The 25,768-nt window shown below is 38.3% G+C and overlaps 5 protein-coding genes across 6 annotated transcripts; 3 read left to right on the forward strand and 2 right to left on the reverse strand.

Moving 5' to 3' along the window:
• Window positions 1-1,979: 1,979 nt before the first annotated feature.
• LOC104760082 (disease resistance protein RPH8A-like) lies at window positions 1,980-5,686 on the forward strand. Of its 2 annotated transcripts, XM_087491091.1 has the most exons (5): window positions 1,980-3,205; window positions 3,282-3,428; window positions 3,500-4,451; window positions 4,544-5,134; window positions 5,354-5,686. In XM_087491091.1, the coding sequence occupies exons 1-4, from the start codon at window positions 2,887-2,889 to the stop codon at window positions 4,617-4,619; spliced, it is 1,494 nt and encodes a 497-aa protein (XP_087347217.1). In that variant the 5' UTR covers window positions 1,980-2,886; the 3' UTR covers window positions 4,620-5,134; window positions 5,354-5,686. The 2 variants fall into 2 exon arrangements, with proteins under 2 accessions (XP_087347217.1, XP_087347216.1); XM_087491090.1 differs by having other exon boundaries at window positions 2,535-3,205; window positions 3,500-5,134; window positions 5,232-5,446.
• A 126-nt stretch (window positions 5,687-5,812) lies between these two features.
• LOC104758990 (thaumatin-like protein) lies at window positions 5,813-7,089 on the forward strand. Its single transcript, XM_087491092.1, has 3 exons — window positions 5,813-6,063; window positions 6,193-6,514; window positions 6,587-7,089. Exons 1-3 carry the CDS (start codon window positions 6,000-6,002, stop codon window positions 6,957-6,959), a joined length of 759 nt encoding a protein of 252 aa, XP_087347218.1. The 5' UTR covers window positions 5,813-5,999; the 3' UTR covers window positions 6,960-7,089.
• A 4,146-nt stretch (window positions 7,090-11,235) lies between these two features.
• LOC104758989 (uncharacterized) lies at window positions 11,236-12,023 on the forward strand. Its single transcript, XM_010481965.3, has one exon. The coding sequence runs from the start codon at window positions 11,385-11,387 to the stop codon at window positions 11,853-11,855; it is 471 nt and encodes a 156-aa protein (XP_010480267.1). The 5' UTR covers window positions 11,236-11,384; the 3' UTR covers window positions 11,856-12,023.
• An 876-nt stretch (window positions 12,024-12,899) lies between these two features.
• On the reverse strand, window positions 12,900-13,393 carry LOC147925364 (defensin-like protein 199). Its single transcript, XM_087493500.1, has 2 exons — window positions 13,239-13,393; window positions 12,900-13,137 (listed from the first exon to the last, which is right to left on the reverse strand). The coding sequence occupies exons 1-2, from the start codon at window positions 13,324-13,326 to the stop codon at window positions 12,974-12,976; spliced, it is 252 nt and encodes an 83-aa protein (XP_087349626.1). The 5' UTR covers window positions 13,327-13,393; the 3' UTR covers window positions 12,900-12,973.
• A 2,392-nt stretch (window positions 13,394-15,785) lies between these two features.
• Window positions 15,786-16,268, reverse strand: LOC147925365 (uncharacterized). Its single transcript, XM_087492591.1, has 2 exons — window positions 16,146-16,268; window positions 15,786-16,064 (listed from the first exon to the last, which is right to left on the reverse strand). The coding sequence occupies exons 1-2, from the start codon at window positions 16,266-16,268 to the stop codon at window positions 15,786-15,788; spliced, it is 402 nt and encodes a 133-aa protein (XP_087348717.1).
• Between the last annotated feature and the right edge of the window lie 9,500 nt (window positions 16,269-25,768).

Raw genomic sequence — 25,768 nt, forward strand, 5'->3', positions numbered from 1 at the left:
TTCAAGCTTCTTGACTTGCTCGACCGAGGGACATGAAGGCGTAGAAGCAGCGGACTCCAGGTCGTACACACGCTTCTCATAGCCAGAAGCGAGACGGTTGATGCGACCTATGAGCTGCAACGACCACAAATCAGAAATGCGAACTTAAATAAAAAAAAAACAATTAACGAGCTACGAACCTCGAAGGCGGTATTCGCCAGATCGATGATCTTATCGCCCTCCTTCATCCTCTCGATCGGCATAAGACGACCAGACCCAAAATGGATCTTGCGAAACAATTCAGTGCATGCTTCCGAGTCGTTCGGAAAAGCTTGGGTTGCCGAAGTATGAGAGAAATCCCACCGATAGTCAATGGTGCTCTACCGCTTTGATGGGTCCGATCGATCCTGAGATTGATCTGCCTTCTTCTGCGAAGGATTCGAGGAATGCTCCTTCTGACGGCTAGAGTCACCCGTAGGCTTTTTCCCTTGGGAGTCAGCTCCAGCGGGGAAAGCCAGGAGGTTTGATGGGAGAGGAGACGATCGTGATGCCGGCCTTTTGCCAGCGCGAATCTCAGCCGAACGAGAATCGTGAGAAGCCGGAGGGGATCTCCGTGACGAGTCAACCATGGAAGGGCGAGTCTCGGATTGGACCTCAGGGCGAGAAGGTGGAGAGAGCGCAGGTGGACCAGTAGCTTGACGGTAGCGAGCCGACACGTTAGGAACATCCAAATTAAGTCTCCCCATCGTACTAGCTACATAGAGAATTCGAGTTAAAAAATAAAAAATAAAAAATAAAAAAAATAAAAAAAAACCCCGACCTCCTAACAGGTTGTCAACGAACGCCTTTTACAAGGCAAAGAAAAGTTTGACTATAACCTGTCGGTCGAGGAACCTTTTGTTTTCTTGGACGACCTCCTTTCCTCTGTCCAGAGCCTGGCCAAGTATATGGACCCACTGCTCGTATCGTGTCGATATCAGCTCGAAACGCAGGACGATAAGGAAGAAGGCACCACGGTATGACAACTGCAAAGAAGTGAACGGGGTAAGTAACGAAAAATATATGAAGGACGTGAACAAGTTACAAAGAAAAATGAACTACCATGTGAAAGGTTCCACCCAGAAAATAAAGGGATCGCAGGATCCTCGACGATCCCCGGAACTATTTTTAAGAAAATATAAGACCCTTCCCAATTGTGGGTCTTCCCTGTTGCCCCTTTGACGAGCAGAGGGGGTCGCGAACTGACATAGTAAACTCCGGGTTTCTTATTTCTGTCAGACGCTGTAAGATGGGTAAAGCTCTTCGAAATGATCAACCAAAAGTCGAATCCCCGCTCTCTTCGCCAAAATCGAGATGCCAACCGCGTTCCGGAACGTACCCGGAGGCGAACTGAGAAAACACCATTTTGCGTTTAGCAAAATACGACATCAAAAAAGAGGGAAGGGGAAAAGTAACCCCACATTCGGAGAAACGTTTCTCTGAGAGATAAATGAACCCTTCAGGAACATCCCATGGATGCTGATCGCGCTCGGGGATAATAATGACAGGATCGGCTGGGAATTCGCCAATCTGAACCGACACGAGAGCCGATTCGCGTTTAGAGGAAGACCGGGGAACGAAAGAAAGGGCATGCTCCCTGGTTCCTGAAGGGTCGGCAACCAACGAGGGAGATTTGTGCCTGATGATGTGATCCGCCAGAACGATCATGTCGTCGAAGTCCTCGTCGATAAGAGAAGGGATCTAGCATGGAAGGGCTGACGAACTCGGAACCGCCACATCGGAGAAGATGCAACGCTGGAGTTCGGCCAAATTGGTGTCGTCATAATTAGACGACGATCCCGAAGAAACGTCACTAATCGTCGGAGACCTCGCCACACGATGGTCCGATCTAGTCGAACCACTGAAATCAGGCGAAGTGTTCTGACGAAGGTGGCTCGCCACCGAAGAATCAGACGAAGTGGACTGGGGGGGCCATAGAGAGTCTCAAGAAAAACTAATATATAGACGAGCTAGAAGATGAGGGAAGAGAGTACCTGGGACGACGAGCTGAGGAAACAATCGATGGAGAGAAATGAACCCAAGATGAAGAAGGGGTGAGTATTTATAGGGTTGAAAGGAAGATTCCCGAAGAAGTCATCATTACAACTCGAGGATCGAAGCGACGTTACAACTTTCGGATATCACGCGCATCAAGATAAACGCGTGACGATGTGACCGCATTTTTCGGGAAACGGGAAAGCTCACGCGCGACTCTCCAATTTCCCAATATTTGTCCGCGTAACCTTCAAGTGCCATCGTTTACCGACCTCGGATCCAGCTCGTCGTCAAAAACAAAGGTTCGAAGCTTGCGCGACAGCCGGGGAATCACTAAAGGACACAGAGTTCTCCGCATAACTACGAACTAAAGATGGGGGGAATACTGTTAGGGGTGGATTTCACCCCAACAATAGGTCCAGCCCAGAAAAAGCCCAAAAGAATTAATAGGCCGAGCAGGATATTTTGGTCTTTTCGGTTGACGAACTGACACAGTAATCTATAAATAGTGAATGTACGACGTACGGCGCGAGGACACAAAAAACGATGAGGAAATTTGTACAAGAGAACAGGTTCTCGCAGTATCGACTTGACGAGCTCGCAGTTCGTCAATTGTTTCCTTTTCGTCATTTTATAGCTCGTCATTACCAATTGTAGCCCGACTTTTTCATATATAAAAGAGAACTTCGACCCTCTAAATACCGAACTAAAACACTCTAATTGGACCAATTTGGACATCAACAGTCTCTACAAGATAGACAAAGAGAGATCAGACAAACGTTTCCTAATAACTCCGAAAGCTATCTTGTCGGAGTGGAACAAAGTGTTGAAGAGTTGGTTGGGTGTTTGGTGGTGACTAACAACAACATTCGAATGGTTTCTATATCCGGGGTGGGTGGTATTGGTAAAACCACTCTCACTAGACAAGTATTTCATCATGACATGGTGGGTCATCATTTCGAAGGGTTTACATGGGTTTGTGTTTCGAAAGAGTTTATGCAGAAACATGTTTGGCAAAGGATCTTGCATGATTTAAGTCAGCCTGATGCAGATATTTTCCAAATAGATGAACATACACTCCAAGGCAAACTATTTAAGTTGTTGGAAACTGGTAGGTATTTGATCGTTCTTGATGATGTATGGAAAGTAGAAGATTGGGACCGAATCAAAGCAGTGTTTCCACAAAACGGAGGTCAGATCTTGTCTTCTTAAAATCTCACAAGCGTTTGTTAATAGAGTGATATGAAAGCAAGACAATATTTTTGCAGGCTCGAAGATATTGCTTACTTCTCGCAATGAGGGTGTTCGTTTACATGCCCATCCAACATGTTTTTTCTTTAGACTAAGAAGTCTTACACATGAACAAAGCTGGACACTATGTCGAAGGATAGCATTTTCTAAGAGAGACGAAACAGGTACAATCAGAAATCATTAAAGATATTTTAAGGCTCAAATCTTGAAACATATTACCCTTGTGATGGTGCAGAATCTAGGATTGAGGAAGAATTAGAAGCCATGGGTAAGAAAATGGTTACATGTTGTGGAGGACTACCATTAGCTGTTAACGTGTTAGGAGGGTTATTAGCTACAAAACATACAATTCCCGGGTGGAAAAGTGTGTACGACGATATTGGATCTTATATCGTTGGAGGATCAAGCAGCTTAGATGACAATAATCTCAATTCTGTTTACAGATTGTTATGTTTAAGCTATGAAGATTTGCCAATGTGTTTAAAGCATTGCTTCCTTAGCCTAGCCAGTTTCCCTGAAAACTACAGGATAAATGTTGAGACGTTGTTCAATTACTGGGCTGCAGAAGGAACTATAACGTCTTATTATGGTGGTGGTGCAACCATTCGAGATAGTGCAGAAGGCTACCTAGAAGAGCTGGTTAGAAGAAATATGGTTATTGCTGAGAGAAACTATGCAACTTCGAGGTTTGACTATTGTCATATGCATGACATCATAAGAGAAGTCTGTTTATCCAAGGCTGAAGAAGAAAACTTCCTTCAAATCATCAAAACCACTACTTCCACATCTACCTTCAATGCTCAATCTCCCAATAGATCTCGCAGAGTTGCTTTACATAGTGGTAATGCGTTTCGAATGATGGGACGTAAGTACAATCCAAAAGTGAGATCTCTTTTGTTTCTCTGTATCGAAGAAGAGGTTTGTATACGGTCATCAACGATGTGTTTCGGGATTTTACCATTGCTAAGGGTTTTAGATCTTTCTCGAGTAAAGTTTGAAGGAGGAAAGTTACCTTGTAGCATTGGAGAACTCATCCACTTGAGATTCTTGAGCTTAAACAAGGCTGTGATCACTCATCTTCCTACTTCTTTGCGTAATCTTAAGCTTCTGCTTTATTTGAACTTGTTTGTTGATGTTAGGCAATCAGTTCACGTGCCAAATGTTTTGACAGGGATGAAAGAACTGAGGTACCTTTTCTTACCTTATACAATGCATGATAGAACAAAGCTGAAATTGTGTGAGCTAGTGAACTTGGAGACGTTGTGGTGTTTCTCAACAGATCACACTTGCGTGACGGATCTACTATGTATGAAAAGGCTCAGGAATCTAGCTGTCTCTTACCATGGTGGTTGTAAATTTGAAACTCTAACTTCAACTCTAAGTCAGTTGAAAAATCTCCAACAGCTTTGTTTATATGATTTCATGAACGGCGCCCGTGTGGCTGATGGCAGAGATTTCATTCAAGATTTTGTTTATCTCAAAGTATTAGCTTTAGACATGCGTATGCCAAGGTTGCCTGATGTATGATATAATGCTTTCTCCGGGAGGAGAATGGTGTGTTCCAGAGGCGGGTTTCCTCATTTACGTGCTCTAAAACTAGAAGAACAAGAGGAGTTGGAAGAGTGGATAGTAGAAGAAGGGTCCATGCCATGTCTTCATGCTTTGAGTATAATTGGCTGCAAAATGTTAAAGGAGACTCCAGGTGGACTCAAATATATTACTTCCTTGAAGGAACTGAGTATTAAATCAATGAAGAGGGATTGGAAAGTGAAACTGTCTGAAGGAGGAGAAGATTATTACAAAGTCCAACACATTCCCCGCATTCAATTTACTAAGTGCGACCAAGATTGACTAGAATGAACGATAACAGGTAATAATTTGATGAACAATACTAAAAATCTTACAAATTGTTAACTACTTTGCAGTGTGATACTATTATTGTTCTAACTTTCTTTCTTGGTTTTCAGGTTAGTCTATTTTGAAGCAAATTTTATAATCATACGTCAAGTAACACATTGTGTGTGGTTTAATGACACTAATGAGCTCTTTGTATTTGTCTTGATGTGTAATCTCCCCTGAATGCACATAGCGTTAAGTGATGGCCAATATCCTTCATAAACTATAACACCACCACGAGACCTTGAAGTTGTCATCAATGTCATCAACAAAAACCTCGCTTAACTCTTTCAAATCCACATCAAGAAATCTACTTCTAGTGTGATTGTGTTAATCGATCTAACCTATTAATCTGAATGAACTTGCTTAGTTTATTAGGTGGAAATTCATATTTTATGATTCAATACTAGTTCGTGGGACTTGTGCTGCAACGAGATTCTATATTTCATGTTTCGTGACTTTTACAGAGTCATAACACTAGTAGTGGTGGATTGGTGATAATCAGAATCCCAAGTTGGATTTTCAATATACCAAGTGGATTCAAGTGGGACATTCTAACATTCTAATAGCTAGTTGATATATATAATTCAAACCATAGAAAGAAGTTATCATTTTCACTTGTTGATAACACGAATATTAAGAGTTGAACTCTAATGATGAAAGGATGGTTACATTATTTTGACTATAGAAAGCTATCACGCACTATAACTGGTCCAACAGTCTCGACCAATGTAGCATTTGCCATTATTACACTACCCAAATATTAAATTTTCAACTTGTTTCTTAATATTCCCATAAAAGCATTGAGAAGTGATCCAGTCTTACGTACTCTCCCATCAATGGCTACGATCAACTTCCTCCACTTTGCGTTCTTTCTTTTTGTTCTTCTCTCTCACGCATCAGGTTTGCTTTCTTACAACTTTACATTCCAACAATATCTGTCTTTGTTCAAAAGTGTATTTTCATAATATTACTAGTTGCACAATTCTTCTAATCACACTAGCTAGCTTTGTTGTTCTTTTTGGTGATCAGCTTCAACGGTAATATTTTACAACAAATGTAAACACACGGTGTGGCCAGGAATCCAACCTAGCGCCGGCCAAAACTTACTAGCCGGCGGTGGATTTGAGCTTCCAGCCAACAAATCCCGTACTCTTCAACTCCCACCACTATGGTCCGGCCTTTTTTGGGGTCGCCACGGTTGCACCTTCGACAGATACGGCCGGGGTCACTGCGCCACCGGGGATTGCGGTGGTTTTCTCTCCTGCAATGGAGCCGGTGGTACACCTCCGGCCACTCTCGCCGAATTCACCCTCGGCCCAGTGGATTTCTATGATGTTAGCCTCGTCGACGGGTCAGTAAAATTTAATAAAAATTGCCTCCTTTAACACATATTTAATACAACTTTAATTATTTGTAATGTTAGATATAACCTGGCGATATCGATAACGCCGATGAAGGGTTCAGGTAATTGCAGCGACGTTGGTTGTGTAAGCGACCTAAACAGGATGTGTCCGGTTGGGTTGCAAGTCCGGTCACGTAACGGGAAACGTGTAGTAGCATGTAAAAGCGCTTGCTCTGCCTTCAAATTACCAAAGTACTGTTGCACCGGCTTGTTCGATAACCCAATATCTTGCAAACCAACAGCTTACTCCAAAATCTTCAAAACCGCTTGCCCTACAGCTTACTCCTACGCTTATGACGACCCAACCAGCATCTTCACTTGTTCCAAGGCTAACTACATCGTCACTTTTTGCCCTCACCATCGCCGTGAAATTACGAAATCTAGTTGTGTTTGAGATTACCCTTGAATGCAACTCCTTTATATTAATATCAATGGTATCCATATTGCTAGTGTTATGTACGGTAGGTTTTGTATATGCCAACCAAAAACTTTCATAAATATAAAGATATCATGAGCTTTCTCTATCTCTATGCAATTCCATCGAACAATTTCAGGGAAGACCAGGTTGGGTTATATCGTAACATGTGAAAGATTATTTTCATACATAATAAAAATGTTTTCAAATAGATAGACAAGATGATTTAATTGTAATTGTTGTTTGATTTTCCTAATCTATTTTTTCTTGATATATATATATATATATATATATAAATTTAGGACATGTCATGCTTAGTAACATATATTAAAATCGAAATTTAGTACAAAATGACTTCGTAAATAATATAGAGAAGAATTTTGAGGACTTATTTTTACACTTTGAGAAATTAATTAATTAATGGTATATATACTTTAGGAGTTTAGGTACGTATTATTAAACGATCAGATTTTAAAAGTTGAGATTTGCTTTAGTCGTTTTCCCTTTTAGCAAATGACGATAAGTAATTTATGTAACCAAAAAGAAATTCTCTCTCTCTCTCTCTCGCCGAAGACAGTTAATTCAGCAACACAACCTCTATTATCACCGGTTTCCGGCCGGAGGCGTCGGCCAGTTCCTTCCTTTTCCTTCAGTTTCTAATCTTTCTTGTTTTTACTTTGATTTGCTGCGAATATAAAAATCCCAAACCGCCGTTTTTGTCAATCTCGTCCATTTCACTCCTAATTCAGATCTCGAAATTATCATCTTCTCCAGTTTGGGTGATGTTTAATAACACCTAAAGATCATTATACTTGGCGGACGTGTTTCTCTCGTTTCATAACAGCAGGGAACAGAGGTCTCAGAATCAAACGATGGGATTGGTAGTGTCATCGTCTCAATTTCGTGTTCTCTTTCTCTTCCTGTGGAAGAGTTTAATTCCGACCCTAATCTGGTCTCAATCCATGAGTTTTTGTGTCGGTTTCTTTCCGTCTTCGAACGGTGTTTGTCGTTTCATCATAGAAACGTGTAGCTACCAACTTCAAAGGGGATATGTGATAAAGGTTGTGAGTTACAGTTCTCCAATCTCATCACCTAAGAACAGAGCACATAAGCTCTAATTCCTCTTTACACATCAATGATCACGCATGATGCCCTTTACCATAGTAATCTATCTCTATTTATACTCTACATTGTTCTCATTCTTCTTTTTAGCTCCTCACATGTGCCTCTCATGTGCTTATCAATACTCCCCCGTTTGACGACAGCTTGTCCTCAAGCTGTGAAGGAGCAAATAGGATTGACACAGAAGCAAAGAAGACGACCATTCCTGCCACGGCAAAGCTGCTGCACGCACAATCATCTTCTGTACCATAGTAAGTGACTCCAAGAAAGTGCAGGTCCCGACTTTGTGGCTCTGAACATCCATTGTTCAGATTCTTCTTTCACCAACAATGCCACACAGAATAATAGACGTTCCTTTCCCCATATGGTGAGTACAAGCCAATAAACTTCCCTTCATAACTCTGTTTTGCAGTAATGCTGCCAACACACTTCTGTTTTAATCCGGCGTCAAACTTTTGCTCAAAATTCTGCAAATACCGAGCTTTCCAACGGTGCCAAGAATGGTAACTCAAAATCCCACGCTGCATCTTTCTACTTTGAACCATAGACTCTTGTACTCTCTCCCTTGATCTCTCCTAGTATTTGAGCAGCCAAAACTCACTAAGCTTTAACTTCCTCTTCTTGTGTGTTACTCGCTGCCTTTGAAGTAACACTCTGTCAAACACCGGATGATCACACAACCACAACTTATCACCATTTGTGTTCCAAAGTGCAAAAATATCTTCATCCTCGTATGTTTTCTTTTCAAACAAAATTTTTTCCTTTCTCAGCACTCTTGTATCATACCTATCTTTGAACTTAAATTTCCATGTTTTAGAACACTTCTGTTGATGTCCCCTTTGTTGCAAGGAATGCTCACAACAACAACTATTGTTTCTAGATATAGTTGCAGATGCAAAAGGGACAAGAGACGCCTTGCATAGGCAGTGTACTTTGTGTGATAGTCATGAGCTGCAAATGCAACAGCAGAGAAAATGTTCTAAGTTCTGGACATTCAAATATAATAACAAGGCTTTACGAGGAGAGAAGATATTAATGAAGCAGAACCAGTTCAATCACAGAGGAAAAATCAAGTTTGAACATATTAAGCATGCTTGTTGGCTGATCCAATGTAGAAAACATAGTTGCTATTTGTCAATGTCGCTTCAGCGATTCCAATTTGTTGTTATGGACTTCTCAAAATTTTGGAGATTTAGGTTCAAAGGCCAGATTTTGGAGATTTTCATCGTTGTGTTTGAAAGAAAAAAGCTGCAAAAGTTTAGCTTGCAACTATGGATGACCTGCAACTTCACGGTGAAGCTATGGTGCGGAAGATCAATATTGATTGATTGTACTCTACTATCAATCATAGTAGAGCTGCTGATGTGATGTGATCTCACATGCTCTCTACTATGGCAGGAGACAGAACAGAGAGCAAGGATTGATTGTACTCTACTATGAGGATAATGTTGTGTGGTGGTCTCAGATTGGGAAAGTAATTCAACCTGCAACTTCTGCATCTATGTTGTTAGCTCTGCCAATCATCCCAACAACTCTGCAACAGCTTATCTACATGAAGATGGAACATGATTTTAACATTCAAAGGGCATTGGAACAGATTCAAAAGTTTGGAGATACTAGGATGAAGGCTGTTTGTGTGCTTTGCTTGGGTGGTCTACATATCTGTTTTCCAGATTTAGGGAAGAGAAAGTTTTGCAAGGACTGGTGGTTTAAGTTCAAGCACAACACATCTCTAAAGACAGCAGTGCAGCTTACATAAGTCACGTTAGTGCAGTGGATCCGTTTCTCGGGAGCAGCTCTACCAGTGCATCAACGATTCTATTCTCTACTGCAGTCTACAATTGTTACATCACAGCTTGAGGACAAGCTGTTTTGAAAGGGGGGAGTATTTATAAGAGAGCATGTGAGAGGAACATGTGAAGAGTAAAGAGAAGCATGTATGAAGTTTAGAGTATAAATAAGAATAGTGTAAGATTGTGAAGAGTATCTTGCGTGATCAGAATTGTGTGAGTTTGTTAGAGAGCCTGCGTGCTCTGTTCTTAGAAGATGAGTTTGGAGAACTGTAACGCCATGCTTGTCAATTAGGGTTTGAGTTTGTAACTAGGATCGAGAGAGATAAGAGAGAAGAGTTTGTATCCTCAATCTTATCAATATGCCTCTTATTTGGATCTATCCTATTTAAGAAAGGGAGATCCATTCTGGATTTGGGATCCAGGAATATGTGATTGTGTTTTATTCTCTTGGGGGATGGAACTATGGATGCTTGGCTTCGACTACAGTCGGACGGTGATATCGTTTGATACTTTTGGATTTAGAGATATGTTCACTGGTTACAAAACAAAGGAATCAACATTAACTGGCGATGATGTTGATGGTTACTTCTTAAGGTCGACAACCTACCCATTGTTGGAAAAATTATGGGGTTCTTCACTAACTCAAGAGAATTTCATTTATGTACTTGGTCCGAGACGGAAGCGATGTTCTCAGCGAGTTTCATTACCCACCACCTTTTGGTTTGGGTATGCAATTTGGTTTTTCGACATAGGAATTGGCAAGATTAGGGTCAACGAAGAGGCTCATGATAGAATGATGCTTGTTTGGGATATTTCGAGAGGAAAACAAGGTCACTATTTTTTAGAAAAACACTGATACGGACTAATTGGTATCAGATTGTTGACTGTTCAGAGCTATCAACGAAAGCAATGGGTTTTGTAATACAATGTGCATTTTGGTATTTCTACAAAGAAAAGTTAGCCAAGCACAACTTTCGTATAAGAAGATCGATTACTGAGGAGGAAAATAACGGTTTCATTTGGCTGTTAGCGAGTAAGGCTTTAAAGAAAGCATCGTCAAATTTACTCTTTAGTTTTATCATTTTCAGTGTATGGCGCATATTTCTGCTTATGTAATAATTTGCTTTCGAAGTTTCTGTAATGATCTTGTAAACTCATGTTGATATCAATGAATGAATTTGTATAGCCGAAAAAAAAAGTAATTTATGTAAAAAAAAAATATTAATCGAAATTAGGCTACATATCAACATATTACATATCGAGCGAAATAATTTACATCTTATCCATATAAAAAAGATATATCTTCAAGTAAAATCAAAGAATCAGATTACTAAATATTTTATACCAAACTTGTTTCTTCCGTAGATTCCTCATCTACTTCTCCTCCCCAAAGTAGTCCACCTTCCAAGTTAATTAACCATATCTTCATCTTTGACAATGAATCACTGCTTCTTCTTTCAGCCAAACATAAACCCCCAAAATCAAAAACATGCTTTTCTCTCTACTCGATCAAAAAATGGAAAGCAAAGAACGAGAACTTCAGTGTCCTCTCAGTATTTGGAGACGATTCTACGATTTCGTGGTGAAGTTATTAGCTACACAGGCCTTGAAGAAAGAAACACTTGGCCAACGACATACACTTGGTAAAGTTGAATCAAAGAAGGAAAATTCTGATATTGGCTCTAATATCATAAGTACTGTTGAAGAAAACATGGTTACAAATGAAACGGTATCAGTCGATGGGGAACAAGTAGAATTATGTGTCCCAAAAGAAAAGGCTCCAAGAAAAATTGTGAGCATAAAGGATGAAGTTGATGAGATACGCATAAGTTCAAGGAGAATCAAGAAGAGGACATCGAAAGGAAGTTTTAGCTCCTTCGATGATGAGCATGAGGTTGTGTCTTTGAAACCATTGAAATCGATTCTAAGAAAGGATTCAGGAGTAAGCAAAGATCTATGATTACATATTATATTGGATTTGTATTAAGGAAAATTTCATACATGTGTAAGTTATGTAATTCTGTTGTGGTTGATGTCAAATTAAATTTACATACTGTTCCATGCACGATATGCATGAGATTAACTAAAACTTTTTATATTAACAAATAAATTACAATTTTTAAAAAAATTGATAACAATTGTTGATATGTTTAAACAATGTTTTGGTTCGTTTATATATTTTTTTCAAGCTTATGATTTTAGATAAAATATTTGAAAAGAAAATTTAAACATAATTTTAAACAATTTTTGTAAGAAAACATCAAGCTAGTTGCTGTACTAATTTTTGCAACATTAAAATCCTAGTGCAATATATTCTTCAAACCGCGTTTGACATCCAAGTTTTCGTTAGCAAACGTAGTTGCGTAAGATAACCGTCTTCACACTTGAAGAAAACGGCACTGTACAGACTCATTCTCATCAAAGCTGACTATTAATACGTCTTCATTAACGTTTAGCTTGTTCATTCTATCCATTCATTCTCCTTCTTTAAAAGATGTACCAATAAACTTACCATATTTTAAAACGGGAAAAATAAAACCATTTAAAATGATAAGGAAATATCAAAGTAAACTGATGAACCATTTATGGCATTGGCACCATTTTTATATGTTTAGCTGGTAATATATATGAGTTCTAATTGTTGATGAGTTTATAGTCATGTATTATATACCATGCGTCCAACAGTCGAAGTTTGCAAAATCATAACTTCTTCTATATGAAAAAGTCAGAGACAATAATTCCTTAAATGAATTCTCAATTAGATCATAATTATAGTTCCTCAGCTCATATGGCAAGGTCTTCATTATCGGAAAAGGTAATGATTGACTAGTGCTATGGTTAAATTTAGATAGCACCGACAGATACACTGTGATACACTGTGTTTTAGTTTTCTTTCGCTTCAAGATCTGTTGACCAATAAAGACAGATGCAAGCTAGGATATAAGATTTCATTTTCGAATCTGGGAATTCCGTAAGATGATTGACTGGTGCTATGGGTTATATATTCAGTCTTGAAACTATTGATGTTATTATTGAAGGAAATACCAATACATTTTGACTAAATTAATTAATTATGATTTATTTTGGAATATTTCCATGACAACAACATCCACGGTCTTGAGTACATACACCAAAATCATACTGATAATTTTTACAATAGTCAGTGCAACTGACGTCCCCATGATCACGACACGGTTGAAATCCTCCAAAGCATTCCACTTCGTCAAACAACATTCGATAACCTGTTTCTTACCAATACATATCATTAAACCACTATACACATTAATTATAAGAACAAAAATCAAGCTCATAAAAAAAAGTGGATGTAAGAATATAGTAGTACCTGATGCTGTCGTACGACTGTGAACAAAAGATATGACAAAAAAGATAGTAAAAACATATCTTATTGAAGTTTTCATTTTGATAACCATTTTAATGGTATTTTCAAGTTTTTTTTTGATTAAATTTTCTAGCTAAGATGATTAGATATATATAACACAAACATACGCAAACAGGTCAATTTCTATGGTAAAAAATAAAAGGAACATGAACATTCAAATAATTTTCTTATAATGTTTTGGTCAAAAGAATTCATGTATAATGACTCTCTTACCTTTTTTTTTTTTTTGATCAAAAATGACTCTCTTACCTAATTAGTTCGTCAATGACCAAATTAAATACATTAAAATTACATTACACATGTTCTATAGACAAATGTTGGTGGTTCTTACTAATATAAAATGGATGGAAGAGCTCGAAATATTAATAGTGCTACGTACAGTACATAGTAAATTGTAAGTATTAGGATACGTGTTCGTATATATGTAAAATATTCACTTCTGATACGAGTCTATTATATTAGGCAATCTCAACTTGTATAAATTACTAGATAAAGACCGGTCCGACGTGTGAATTTAAAGTTTTGTAAATAAAATAATATTTAATAAAAGTTTATTATACTTTATTTATAATTTGTTTTTTGTTATAATACACCGATTTATATTCATCTATAACTCTTTGATATATGTTATCCATTAAAAGTGTATGTTTTATACCTAAATATACTGTATGTTACAAATATATTATTTATCACCACCTAGAAAATGTTTTACTTTCACTTTTGTATAGTTTCTTTAATTACTAAAATTGTTGGCTCAATTTTGAATAAAAAATAAATTACATCACAATATTGTATATGACTAACCATTGAGAGAACTGTCGCTTTCCTTCCTCCCTTGGGAAGAAAACCTTGCGTCCAACCTCCCCCACCTTACTCCCTTGGAGAGATAACCTTGCATCCAACCTCTTCCACCATAGAGAGAATCTCGGCTCTGTCCTCCTCCTGTGTGGAGAGAACATGTTCATGTCTTTCAGCTATCTCAAAGTGGATTGCTCCAGCAACCAATGAAACTAAAGACCATTTTCCAATGTCACAAAATCTTTCGATATTAACTAATGTTAAATTTCACAATGCATTCATGGAGTTTCTTTGACACACTATGATGTAGATTCTATCTCCAAGCTCCTATGGATCTATCAACAACGATTTATGTTTTTCCAATCTATATATGTTTGTTGTAGGCTTGTGTTTTCTTAGTATATATTATCCAACCATTAGGTTGATGACCTTCTCCTATTTATCTCTTTTTGAGATTGAACGAATGGTAACAATTATGTTTGCCAAAAAAAAAAGTCTATGACCAACCAATCAAGGTCGAGAATTTAGAAGAATTTTTTGTTTGTTAAAGAATTTAGAAGAAAAATTAGTTTGACATAATTAATGAAATAATAGGAAATTATAAGCACGGTAATATATGAATCTCAAATAATTCAAAGATGAAAATATAAATTAAATAAAACAATCTAAAACTACTAAAATAATATTTAAAATACAGATTTAGAAAAAGAAGATGCATAGATTAATCTTCTATTTTTTTGGCTCAACAGATTAATCTTACCTATTCCAAACTGAGAAATTATAAAGTAAGAGTATATTTTGATTTTCAAAAATAAATAAAATTTGTCTTCCCATTAAAAAAGATTGACCAATAGAACAAAGTTAAACCAATAATTTTGACTAAATTGTTTTGTGGGGTTAGATGAATAAAATGAGACGATTTATGCTTATATAGAAGTGAGTATTTACATTTTATAGAATTTATAATTCTATGTATATTTTCCTTAATCCCTTTCCTATTTTATGAGAAAATTTATTACAATGAGCTCATTGTTTTTTTTTTAAATTTATTGCTTCCCACTTTCTTGTGAGACGTACTATCGTTAGACGATAAGAATGTTTTATGTTTAGTTGATCTAGTTTTAACAAAGTTTTTTTTACCAAGAAAACAAAGGTAGTCGAAATTATTTTGTTTGGTGAAAAATATGTCATCATCTATTTTTTTTTTTAATGAAAGTAAAATTATATTTAAATCAAAAAAGTGTCCTCTTTACAATAAATGCATCCTTGAGCCAAATGGTTTTTCATAGAAGTTTAAGAAAGAATTTAAAGGATTTAAAGGACCTTAAAAAGACCTAGGTGCGAGTAGCAAACCAAAGCTGCAACCCATCCCCCCCTCCCCACTTTGATGTTAGCGTCTACAGCGAAAGAAGCTTGTAACGAACCAGTCGATCAAGGAACCAAATTAGTTGATCCGAAATTAATGGTGTGTCCCCATTCCGTCGCTAATTACGTTCCAGCTAGATAGAGTGAATCGAGGCCTGAAAACAATACGCAGAAGGAAACAGGGGGTACCCTTGATTGTTACACCGGAAAGCAAACTCAGAATTTGAGTGAAACAGGTTGAGACATGGCTAGGTAAAATCTTCCGAGACAGAGCCTGCCACACCCGAGAGGAGAATGGAAAGGTGAAGAAAAGATAAGACAACATCTTCATTTGAGCACAACAAAAACACAGGAGGGATCAACCCTTCTATTCCATGAAAACAGACGGTCCCCTGTTGCAAGTCTGTTCTGAGCTGCTAGCCAAAGCAAGAAAGAATGCTTAGGGATAGAGAAAGGAAACCATACTCCTCTGTACCAATTCACTTGTAATCCAGGTCGACGTAGCTGCAACCAAGTCTCAGAAGTTGAAAAACTAGGTACATACTGATTAGCTGAATTTCTCCAAAGAGTCGTGCCATTAGAACTAGTGTGAGGCCTGGTGCGGAGCTGATCAATTTCTAGTTCAATCTAATTGATCAGAGCTGAGCGATGACGGCGATTTGTGTGAGGCTATAGAACGGTTAAGACCGAGGAAGTAGACGGAATACCAAGAGCAATAAACTCGCTATCCCCAACCAGATCATAAAGACATCCCATGGGAGACCAGTGATCATGCCAAAACGAGGTAGAAGCACCATCCCCCACCACCATCTTATGGAAAATTTTAGCATGCCGTCTATATTTGAGTAGCTTCCGCCACATCCAAGAACCTTTAGCAAGGGATTCTTTTACAGACCAAAAAGAAGCTGAACAGAGCTACTCCCTCTGAATCCTATTCACCCAAAGCGAATTAGTGGCCGAGATAATACGCCAAATCAGTTTGAAGCACCTAACCTTGTTCACCTCTACAAGGGACTTCAGCCCAAGTCCACCGTCCATTTTAGGCAAGCACACATCCTTCTAGGCCAATTTGTTTTTGGATGCATCAAGATCAGGACCTGAACAAAGAAACGCTGCACAGATTCGCTCCATCTATTGAACATAAGCACTCGGGAGCCGAAAAGCAGAAATCCAGAAATTTATGAGGCTTGCAATGACTGAGCTCAGTAACTGCAGTCTCCCAGCAAAAGAGAGAAAACGATGCTTCCATGAACCAATGCGTGAACGTATTTTTTCTATAAGAGGGAAGCAATCTTGAATCGTCATTCTCTTCGTAAGGAGAGGCAGACCCAAATAATAAACTGGAAGAGTGCCAACAGCAAAAGGAAACTGAGTTAGTAGCGCCTCACATGTACGATTAGAAACTCCGGCAAGGCATAGCGTCGACTTCTCTAAGCTAATACACAAACCAGAGTATGCAGCAAAGTACTTAAACACTTGGAGGTATACCATCCATAGAGGAGGCCCAACCATCTGAGAACACCATAATATCATCAGCAAACTGAGGTGAGTAAGCTGCAGACCTTTACACCGAGGATGGTAACCAAAGTGTCGAGCAGCAGCTGCCCTATTTAGCATATTAGATAAAACATTCCTACATATCACAAAAAGATATAGAGAGAGTGAGCAACCTTGGCGGACACCATTTGCACTTCTGAAAAACCCTCCATTAACTTGAACAGAAAAGGAGGCCGTAGAGATGCACAAATGAATCCAATGCACAAATTTATCTGGGAGGTTTAGCGCCGTGAGGATATTTAGAAGAAAAGGCCAATGTATCGAATCAAATGCCTCTGAAATGTCAATTTTCATTGCACATCTAGGGGAGATTCCCTCTTTGTGGTAATCCTTCACAATTTCCGTTGCGAGCAAGAGATTTTCCATCAAAAGCATGTCCTTTATAAACGCAGATTGGTTTGGTGCAATAAAGTCAGGTAGGATAGGTTTTAGACGGTTCGCCAATAGCTTCGGAATGAGTATTAAAGAACATTGCTACAAGAAATTGGGCGATAGTTGATGTTCATATATTTTACCCTGTTTTCCCTTAATATATTCACATCTTTTGCATCTTTTGCTATCCTTTTTGACCATTATTGCATAGTTTTAGGATTGTTCGTGCATTAGAGTATAGTTGCATTGCATTTGCATCTTTTCTTGCATAAAAAGGTGATTTTGGAGCCTAAGGAGCATGGAAGCAATGCTGAAGAGGAGAAAGCAAGGGAGTTAGAGCTGAAGAACCAAGGTCCGAAGTTCCACTCGACCGCCCACTCGACCAGACACTCGACCGTATGCGGAGAAGGACTCGACCGAGTGGAGGGAACAGAAGAAAAGCCAACTCGACCGGTCACTCGACCGAGCACTTGGTCGAGCTGACCGAGCCGCCTAGCTATTTTGTCTTCTACCATTTTTAGGGCTTCCACTCCTTTTTCTATATAAGGCCTTGTACCCTGCAGCCACCAAGGGGTCCAGTTTTTTTTTAGATATTCTAAAACCTAGTATTTACCCTTTTGGGAATTTATGCTCTTTGCACTTTTATTTTCTTAGATCTCTCATCTACTTTTGAAGGAAAACAAGAGATTCCTTGATATTTGTTGGTTTCATAACTTTCAAAATATTAAGAATTCGAGTTTGATTCCTTCTTCAATATTGTAGATCTCTGTTTCATCTATCTAATCATGCAAGTTTCGTTATTTTCTGGGTTTATGACTTTGCTCATCATGTTTAGCATTTGTGAGTAGTTGCTTAGGATCTTGAGGATGGGTTAGACTGGATTGTGGTTGAGGTTTGTTTAGCTAGGTCAAGCTTGATTGTTATAGATCTCTTCTAGGCTAGATGTACTCTATGCTGATCCTATAACCGAGAGGGTAGGGTTTGATTTTAAGCTTCTTAGCATCACATCAATGTCTAGGTTGCAAGATAAGGCTATATCTAGAGATTATCATTAGGCATGCTAAGAGATTAGATGTCTTGTTTGATTTTTGACATAAATGATCTGTTGCTTAATGCTTGCTTGTATAAGTTCTTTGCTTTGTGAGAACAAGTCTATAAATATATGAGTTTGATTGTTTTTGCCATGAGAGTGGATTAACATGTTCTAGGAGATCATTGTCTAGAGATTAGCTCAAGTTGATTGAGATTTGTTGACCAAGTTAGATGACCTTAATCATTAGTCCATCCCATGAATCCCTTCTCAAGACCTTCCTTGTCTATTGATTTCTTAGTCTAAATCCTGTTGCTTGGTCGTTGTTTGATTTACTTTTGTCTTGCTCTGTTTTGTTTGCATTGCTCTGTTTCTCGCATTTGTCCGACTCGACCCTGTACTCGATCGCACACTCGATCGAGTGCTTGCTCGAGCTCATCCCCAAAATTCTTGTTTATGCTTTGTGTTTGTCCTGTTTCAATTCCTGTTTCATTTTAGTTGCTTTTCTGTTACATTCATTTAGTTTCCTGTTCATTACTTGTCTTGCATTAGTTTATTACTTGCATTACTATAGTTTCTATTTCTGTTTCATTGCATTGTTGTTTAGATCATCCTGTTCTCTTTACTTTTAGCATCTAGTTTTATAAGCTTTTACATTCTGCATTTTACATTCATCATTAGGTTGTTAGTGACAAACATCCTTTATAATTGGCTCAACTTAGATAAATGTGCATGTCCTGATTGCTTGCATCTCACTCAGATTTGGATTGACACCCTTTATACTGCAACATCATAAAAGGAATTGAAACCCCTTGCTTTCCACCCATTCATTCATATCTTATATCATTCACCAATCATCACCACCACAAGAAAGCAGAGTTCCAATTTGGCGTCGTTGCCACTTTTGAGTGTTTGTTTGTGACATTTAGGATCCACATAAGTCTAAGATTGAGTTCTGTATCTACTTTGTTCACTACTAATCTCGATTTTTCATCTGCTTGTCTGTGTTGAGTCTCAGGTACCAACTCGACCATCAACTCTAGCTACCACTCGACCGTCTGCTGATCGAGTACCTGATCGAGTCACAACCCGAATACATTTGTCTTCTCCTCTCAGTCAGCTCGAGCTTCTACTCGAGCCTGTGCTCGACCGAGTACCTGTTCGAGTCAGTAAAGATGTTCCACAACAGTATGTTCCATTATGTACCCATGCAACATCAACCAGTATACCAGACTGAATTGTATCCCTCTCTAGGGTTTCAAACCTCACAAGCCCAAACACCTGACTTAAGAGCTATGATGCAACAATTTTTACTAGGACAAGCAAATGGGCGGATTGAAAAAGAAAAGAAGTTTGCTGAGCTGCACCAAACGTTGAATTCTTATTCTACTGACCTGAATAACAAGTTGGAGAGTCTGAGCTCTAAAATCACGTACATGGAGAGCTGATTTGCTTCTACTTTTGCTCCTAAGCCAAACCAACTTCAACACCTAAGGGAAATTGCAGTTCAAGCCATTCATCTCCATGAAGCAGCTGTCACTGAGGACAATGAAGTTCAAGCTGGGGAGGATTCATCATTTATTGAAGCTCAGAGTAAAGGTTTCTCACAACAAACTGAATCCAGCAAAGCACTCGACCAAGTGCTCGACCACACACACGATCGAGTACCTGCTCGAGTGACCGATCGAATTGCTGCCCCAGAAGCTGTTAAGCCAGTTAAGTACATTCCCCCTGCTTACAAACCACCTCTGCCATTCCCAGTACGTTTCAAGGCACAAAAGCTGAAGGAACTCAGGGAAATTATTGAGAAAAGGGAAGAGTTGGCTTTGCAACAAGAGAAGGAGTTAGCTTTACAACAAGAGGAAGTCATTGAGAAGGAAGAAGTGATGGCTTTGAAGGAAGAGGTTGTGTTTAAAAAGAAGGAAGTGATGGCCATTCAACAGGAGGTTGTCATTGAAAAGAATGAAGAGGAGAGAGGACCAGCTTTGGAACAATATGCCCCATATCCTCTCTACAAAGGCATGTTACTTGACATATCCAAGCAGAAGGCTCAGAATCAAAACAGGAGAGATCAAGAGGAGATTGGGACAGCTATTGTTCCAACAAAACTTGAAGATCCAGGTCCATTCAATCTACCTTGCTCCATCAGCTACCTTCACTTTAACAAATGCTTGTGTGATCTTGGAGCATCTGTTAGTGTCATGACCTACTCTATAGCAGAAAAGCTTGGACACACTGAATTCAAGCCAAGCAATCTCTACATAAGTCTAGCTGATGGTTCACACAAGGATGTAGTTGGTAAATTGGAGAGCCTCCTAGTCAAGATAGGCAAGGCAAGAATTCCCACTGATTTCATGATAATAAAGATGGATAAGGAGTTAGAGGATCCAATCTTGCTTGGGAGACCATTCCTTGCCACAGCAGGAGTAGTCATTGATGTTAAGGAGGGGTTGATAAGGTTGAACATAGCTGAAGGTTTGACCATGAACTTTGATATTACAGATCCATCTAACCAACCAACCATTGGAGGTCAATCATTTAAGATTGAAAATAAGGCTGATTTTGGGGTTTTGAGAGAAGAAGAGACTTCAAAAGCTAAGGTCTCATCTCATGAGGAATCAGTTCAACATCTCAAGAATTCAGTTCAAGTGTTAGCTGGTTTAGTGAAAGATCTTCAAGTTCAGCTCAACAAGAGGTCTTTGAAGAAGGCAAGACCAAGACTCAAGTTTAAGAAGAAACATGGTTCAAGTGTCAAGGAAGTAGTGATCAAGAAAGAACACCAAGGTTATCAAGTAGAACCAGGGGAGATTTCATCACCTCCTTGGTCTCTAAACCAAGCCTGAAAAGGCATCAAAGTCAAGCTTAGTGACTTAAAACAAGCTCACTAGGGAGGAAGTCCCTAAGGTATCTTTGTACATATTGTTTAAGGTTTTGGTATTTTGATCTTTGTTTTGGTGTTTTCATGGTCAGGGGAGCAAGGGAGTCTAAATAAAAGAGGAATAGAAGCCTTGCGCACCAACTCGACCCCCCCACTCGACCGAGCAATCGACCGAGTACCAGTCGATGGCCATAGTCGAGTTGCCCCAATCTCCTCCTCCAAGTCAACTACAAGACCCCCACTACACATATGACAACATGAATGAGGATGTGGATAGCTTCTTCCACAATCCATGAGGTACCACTATCACCTTATCCTTGTAAATACCATTGCATATCATTTTGTGTTTTGTTTTAGTCTTGAATCCTCTTTCAAATTTCTCTCACACAGAGGACTGTGTGATTTAAGTTTGGGGGAGGGTATAAGATGATATTTGATGTTGTGTTTTGTTTTCTTATTTCAAATTTTTAGCATCATCATGTTAGTATTTGCATTACATCTAAGGCATAGAAAAACCCTAAAAAAATTTGAATTTTTTTGCAAAAATCTTTATAAAAAAAGAGTGTTCATGTAGTTTGCATTGCATATTAGGATCTTGTTTAGCATGCTTCATGTAGAACTGTTTAATATTTGCATTAGGGATCTATGATGAGTTTTGCCTTGTTAGCTTGCTTAATTCACTAAACTAGGATCAATGCCCAAGTTAATAGTACTTTGATGCTATTTGAGTAGTTAGAAGCATAAGATTGAACCAAGCCTTGAATTCCTGCATTGCATTTGGTCTAAATTGAAGCATGTTGTGATTTGATGCCATTTCCTACTTATAAGAACCTAATATTGACTTTTAATTATCAACTTGTGCATTGCTTTAAACTCATGGATACCATACACATATTTGGATCATCTTTCTCCTTTTTACCACTCTTGTTGATCCAAGAAGCTGATTAAACACTAAATTCAGTTTCCCCTACCCCTTAACCAACCTTTTTTTCAAGCCATGTTTATTCTTGTGAGTATGAGGCCTATTTTGGGATTGAACTTGGTAGAAAGTGTTAGGTTTGAACTGACAAGAGTAAGGCCTTGTGTAGTTCTAGTTTGCAATTTTCAAATTAGATAAGACTAGGTGGTTCACTTGTTGGGTTTGGGACTTGACTGTTTTGAAAAGAAAAGAGGAAAAAGAGAAAGAAAAGGTTAGAGTCTTTAGGAGGGCAATGTGTTTAAGTAAAACCAAAGTCTAGTGAAAGAATGGGAAGTATAAGGTTGTTTAAAGATGGTTCTAGTTAAAGAAAAAAAAGAAAGAAAAGGTTAGAGTCTTTATGAGGGAAATGTGTTTAAGTAAAACCAAAGTCTAGAGAAAGAATGAGAAATATAAGGTTGTTTAAAGATGGTTCTAGTTAAAGAAAAGAAAGAAAGAAAAGAAGAGTATAGCAAAATGCTTTTATGTCTTAAAGAATAAGAAGAAAAGAGAACCATAGCAATAAAGTAAGAAACCCCCATTCCACTAGAAAGATCAAATAAGAAACCTCTCCTAAGACTTTAAAATCAAAAGAAAAAAGGGTGAAAGAGAAGTGAAGAAGTTAAAGGGTAGAAATAGGATCATTTGGGTTTAGATTGATAGGATAAACACTTTGGGTGCCTTTGGGTAGACAAAGTTTTGTTCTTGTATGTGTCTAAGTGTTCTTACCTTTATCCTTCTTCTAAAGCTCAATCCATTTTTTATGAGAGAACCTTGATATTGATAAGCCCCACTCTAAAAAGAGACCATCATTGTCTCTAAACCTTTATTACCAAGCCAAATGAGTTTAAGCATTGCATAAGATTGATTCATGTTCTTGATTAATGAATGTTAAAGGAAATGGTTGATTTGAATGCATGTGAATATCAAAGGCTCAAATCAGTAAAGGTTGTGATAGCTTGTCTAACATCTTTAAGTACAGCTCATTCAACTTGCATCATAGTACTAGTAACTTGGACATTGATTCTAGCTGGTTTATTGGCAAGCTTTAGGAGCTGAGATCCCATTTTGAAACCTCACCTACCTTCTTATGTCTTGTTTATTTGCTTGAGGGCAACCAAAGACTAAGTTTGGGGGTGTTGATGTTCATATATTTTACCCTGTTTTCCCTTAATATATTCACATCTTTTTCATCTTTTGCTATCCTTTTTGACCATTATTGCATAGTTTTAGGATTGTTCGTGCATTAGAGTATAGTTGCATTGCATTTGCATCTTTTCTTGCATAAAAAGGTGATTTTGGAGCCTAAGGAGCATGGAAGCAATGCTGAAGAGGAGAAAGCAAGGGAGTTAGAGCTGAAGAACCAAGGTCCGGAGTTCCACTCGACCGCCCACTCGACCAGACACTCGACCGTGTGCGGAGAAGGACTCGACCGAGTGGAGGTAACAGAAGAAAAGCCAACTCGACCGGTCACTCGACCGAGCACCTGGTCGAGCTGACCGAGCCGCCTAGCTATTTTGTCTTCTAGCATTTTTAGGGCTTCCACTCCTTTTTCTATATAAGGCCTTGTACCCTGCAGCCACCAAGGGGTCCAGTTTTTTTTTAGATATTCTAAAACCTAGTATTTACCTTTTTGGGAATTTATGCTCTTTGCACTTTTATTTTCTTAGATCTCTCATCTACTTTTGAAGGAAAACAAGAGATTCCTTGATATTTGTTGGTTTCATAACTTTCAAAATATTAAGAATTCGAGTTTGATTCCTTCTTCAATATTGTAGATCTCTGTTTCATCTATCTAATCATGCAAGTTTCGTTATTTTCTGGGTTTATGACTTTGCTCATCATATTTAGCATTTGTGAGTAGTTGCTTAGGATCTTGAGGATGGGTTAGGCTGGATTATGGTTGAGGTTTGTTTAGCTAGGTCAAGCTTGATTGTTATAGATCTCTTCTAGGCTAGATGTACTCTATGCTGATCCTATAACCGAGAGGGTAGGGTTTGATTTTAAGCTTCTTAGCATCACACCAATGTCTAGGTTGCAAGATAAGGCTAGATCTAGAGATTATCATTAGGCATGCTAAGAGATTAGATGTCTTGTTTGATTTTTGACATAAATGATCTGTTGCTTAATGCTTACTTGTATAAGTTCTTTGCTTTGTGAGAACAAGTCTAGAAATATATGAGTTTGATTGTTTTTGCCAAGAGAGTGGATCAACATGTTCTAGGAGATCATTGTCTAGAGATTAGCTCAAGTTGATTGAGATTTGTTGACCAAGTTAGATGACCTTAATCATTAGTCCAGCCCATGAATCCCTCCTCAAGACCTTCCTTGTCTATTGATATCTTAGTCTAAATCATGTTGCTTGGTCGTTGTTTGATTTACTTTTGTCTTGCTCTGTTTTTCGCATTTGTCCGACTCGACCCTGTACTCGATCGCACACTCGATCGAGTGCTTGCTCGAGCTCATCCCCAGAATTCTTGTTTATGCTTTGTGTTTGTCCTGTTTCAATTCCTGTTTCATTTTAGTTGCTTTTCTGTTACATTCATTTAGTTTCCTGTTCATTACTTGTCTTGCATTAGTTTATTACTTGCATTACTATAGTTTCTATTTCTGTTTCATTGCATTGTTGTTTAGATCATCCTGTTCTCTTTACTTTTAGCATCTAGTTTTATAAGCGTTTACATTCTGCATTTTACATTCATCATTAGGTTGTTAGTGACAAACATCCTTTATAATTGGCTCAACTTAGATAAATGTGCATGTTCTGATTGCTTGCATCTCACTCAGATTTGGATTGACACCCTTTATGCTGCAACATCATAAAGGGAATTGAAACCCCTTGCTTTCTACCCATTCATTCATATCTCATATCATTCACCAATCATCACCACCACAAGAAAGCAGAGTTCCAATAGTCCTTCATTTCCTTTGGTGTCATTGTTTTGGGTATAAGAGCGAGGATTGTAGTGTTCACACCTTTTGGCAAAAACCCAAACTGAAAAATACTGAACAGCCTTCATAAGGTCAGCACCAAGTACAGACCAAGCACTCTTAAAGAACTCAACCGTAAATCCATCAGGTCCTGGTGATTTATTTGAAGGCATCAAAAAAAGAACTTGTTTCACCTCCACCCCAAAACCTCCATGAGTAGAGCATTCTGCTGTGACAGGGAACACCGAAACGGTAACATGTCATCATCTATTTGCTTATATAGAGGGGTATATTTACAATCATTTTTCTTTTAGAATTAACGAAGTTTTTTTTAATATAATAAGTTTACAATTATCTTATGCATCGGTTTACCAAGCTTGAAAACTGTGATTTCTGATCGTTAAAATTGACACGTGTCACGATCTGATAAGTTACTAACTTAGATATGTAATCGTTAAAACTGACACGTGTTACGATCTGGTGAACTTTGAACTTTGATCTATGATCGTTAAAACTAACACATGTCACGATTTGGTGAGTTATTAACTTTGAGAATCAAGTTTTATATAATAAGATGTGAATGAATA

The sequence above is a fragment of the Camelina sativa genome, chromosome 16, assembly GCF_030686135.1.
Source record: "Camelina sativa cultivar CO46 ecotype springtype chromosome 16, ASM3068613v1".
Taxonomy (NCBI): Eukaryota; Viridiplantae; Streptophyta; class Magnoliopsida; order Brassicales; family Brassicaceae; genus Camelina; species Camelina sativa.

Coding starts and splice junctions, on each gene's coding strand:
- LOC104760082 (XM_087491090.1), top strand. CDS start 2,887: ATGGTTTCTATATCCGGGGTGGGTGGTATTGGTAAAACCACTCTCACT. Junction 3,206..3,281: donor AGTGTTTCCACAAAACGGAG/GTCAGATCTTGT, acceptor ATATTTTTGCAG/GCTCGAAGATATTGCTTACT. Junction 3,429..3,499: donor TTCTAAGAGAGACGAAACAG/GTACAATCAGAA, acceptor GTGATGGTGCAG/AATCTAGGATTGAGGAAGAA.
- LOC104758990 (XM_087491092.1), top strand. CDS start 6,000: ATGGCTACGATCAACTTCCTCCACTTTGCGTTCTTTCTTTTTGTTCTT. Junction 6,064..6,192: donor TCTTCTCTCTCACGCATCAG/GTTTGCTTTCTT, acceptor TTTGGTGATCAG/CTTCAACGGTAATATTTTAC. Junction 6,515..6,586: donor GATGTTAGCCTCGTCGACGG/GTCAGTAAAATT, acceptor TTGTAATGTTAG/ATATAACCTGGCGATATCGA.
- LOC104758989 (XM_010481965.3), top strand. CDS start 11,385: ATGCTTTTCTCTCTACTCGATCAAAAAATGGAAAGCAAAGAACGAGAA.
- LOC147925364 (XM_087493500.1), bottom strand. CDS start 13,326: ATGGTTATCAAAATGAAAACTTCAATAAGATATGTTTTTACTATCTTT. Junction 13,138..13,238: donor CAGTCGTACGACAGCATCAG/GTACTACTATAT, acceptor GGTAAGAAACAG/GTTATCGAATGTTGTTTGAC.
- LOC147925365 (XM_087492591.1), bottom strand. CDS start 16,268: ATGGTGGTGGGGGATGGTGCTTCTACCTCGTTTTGGCATGATCACTGG. Junction 16,065..16,145: donor GTATTCCGTCTACTTCCTCG/GTCTTAACCGTT, acceptor GAAATTGATCAG/CTCCGCACCAGGCCTCACAC.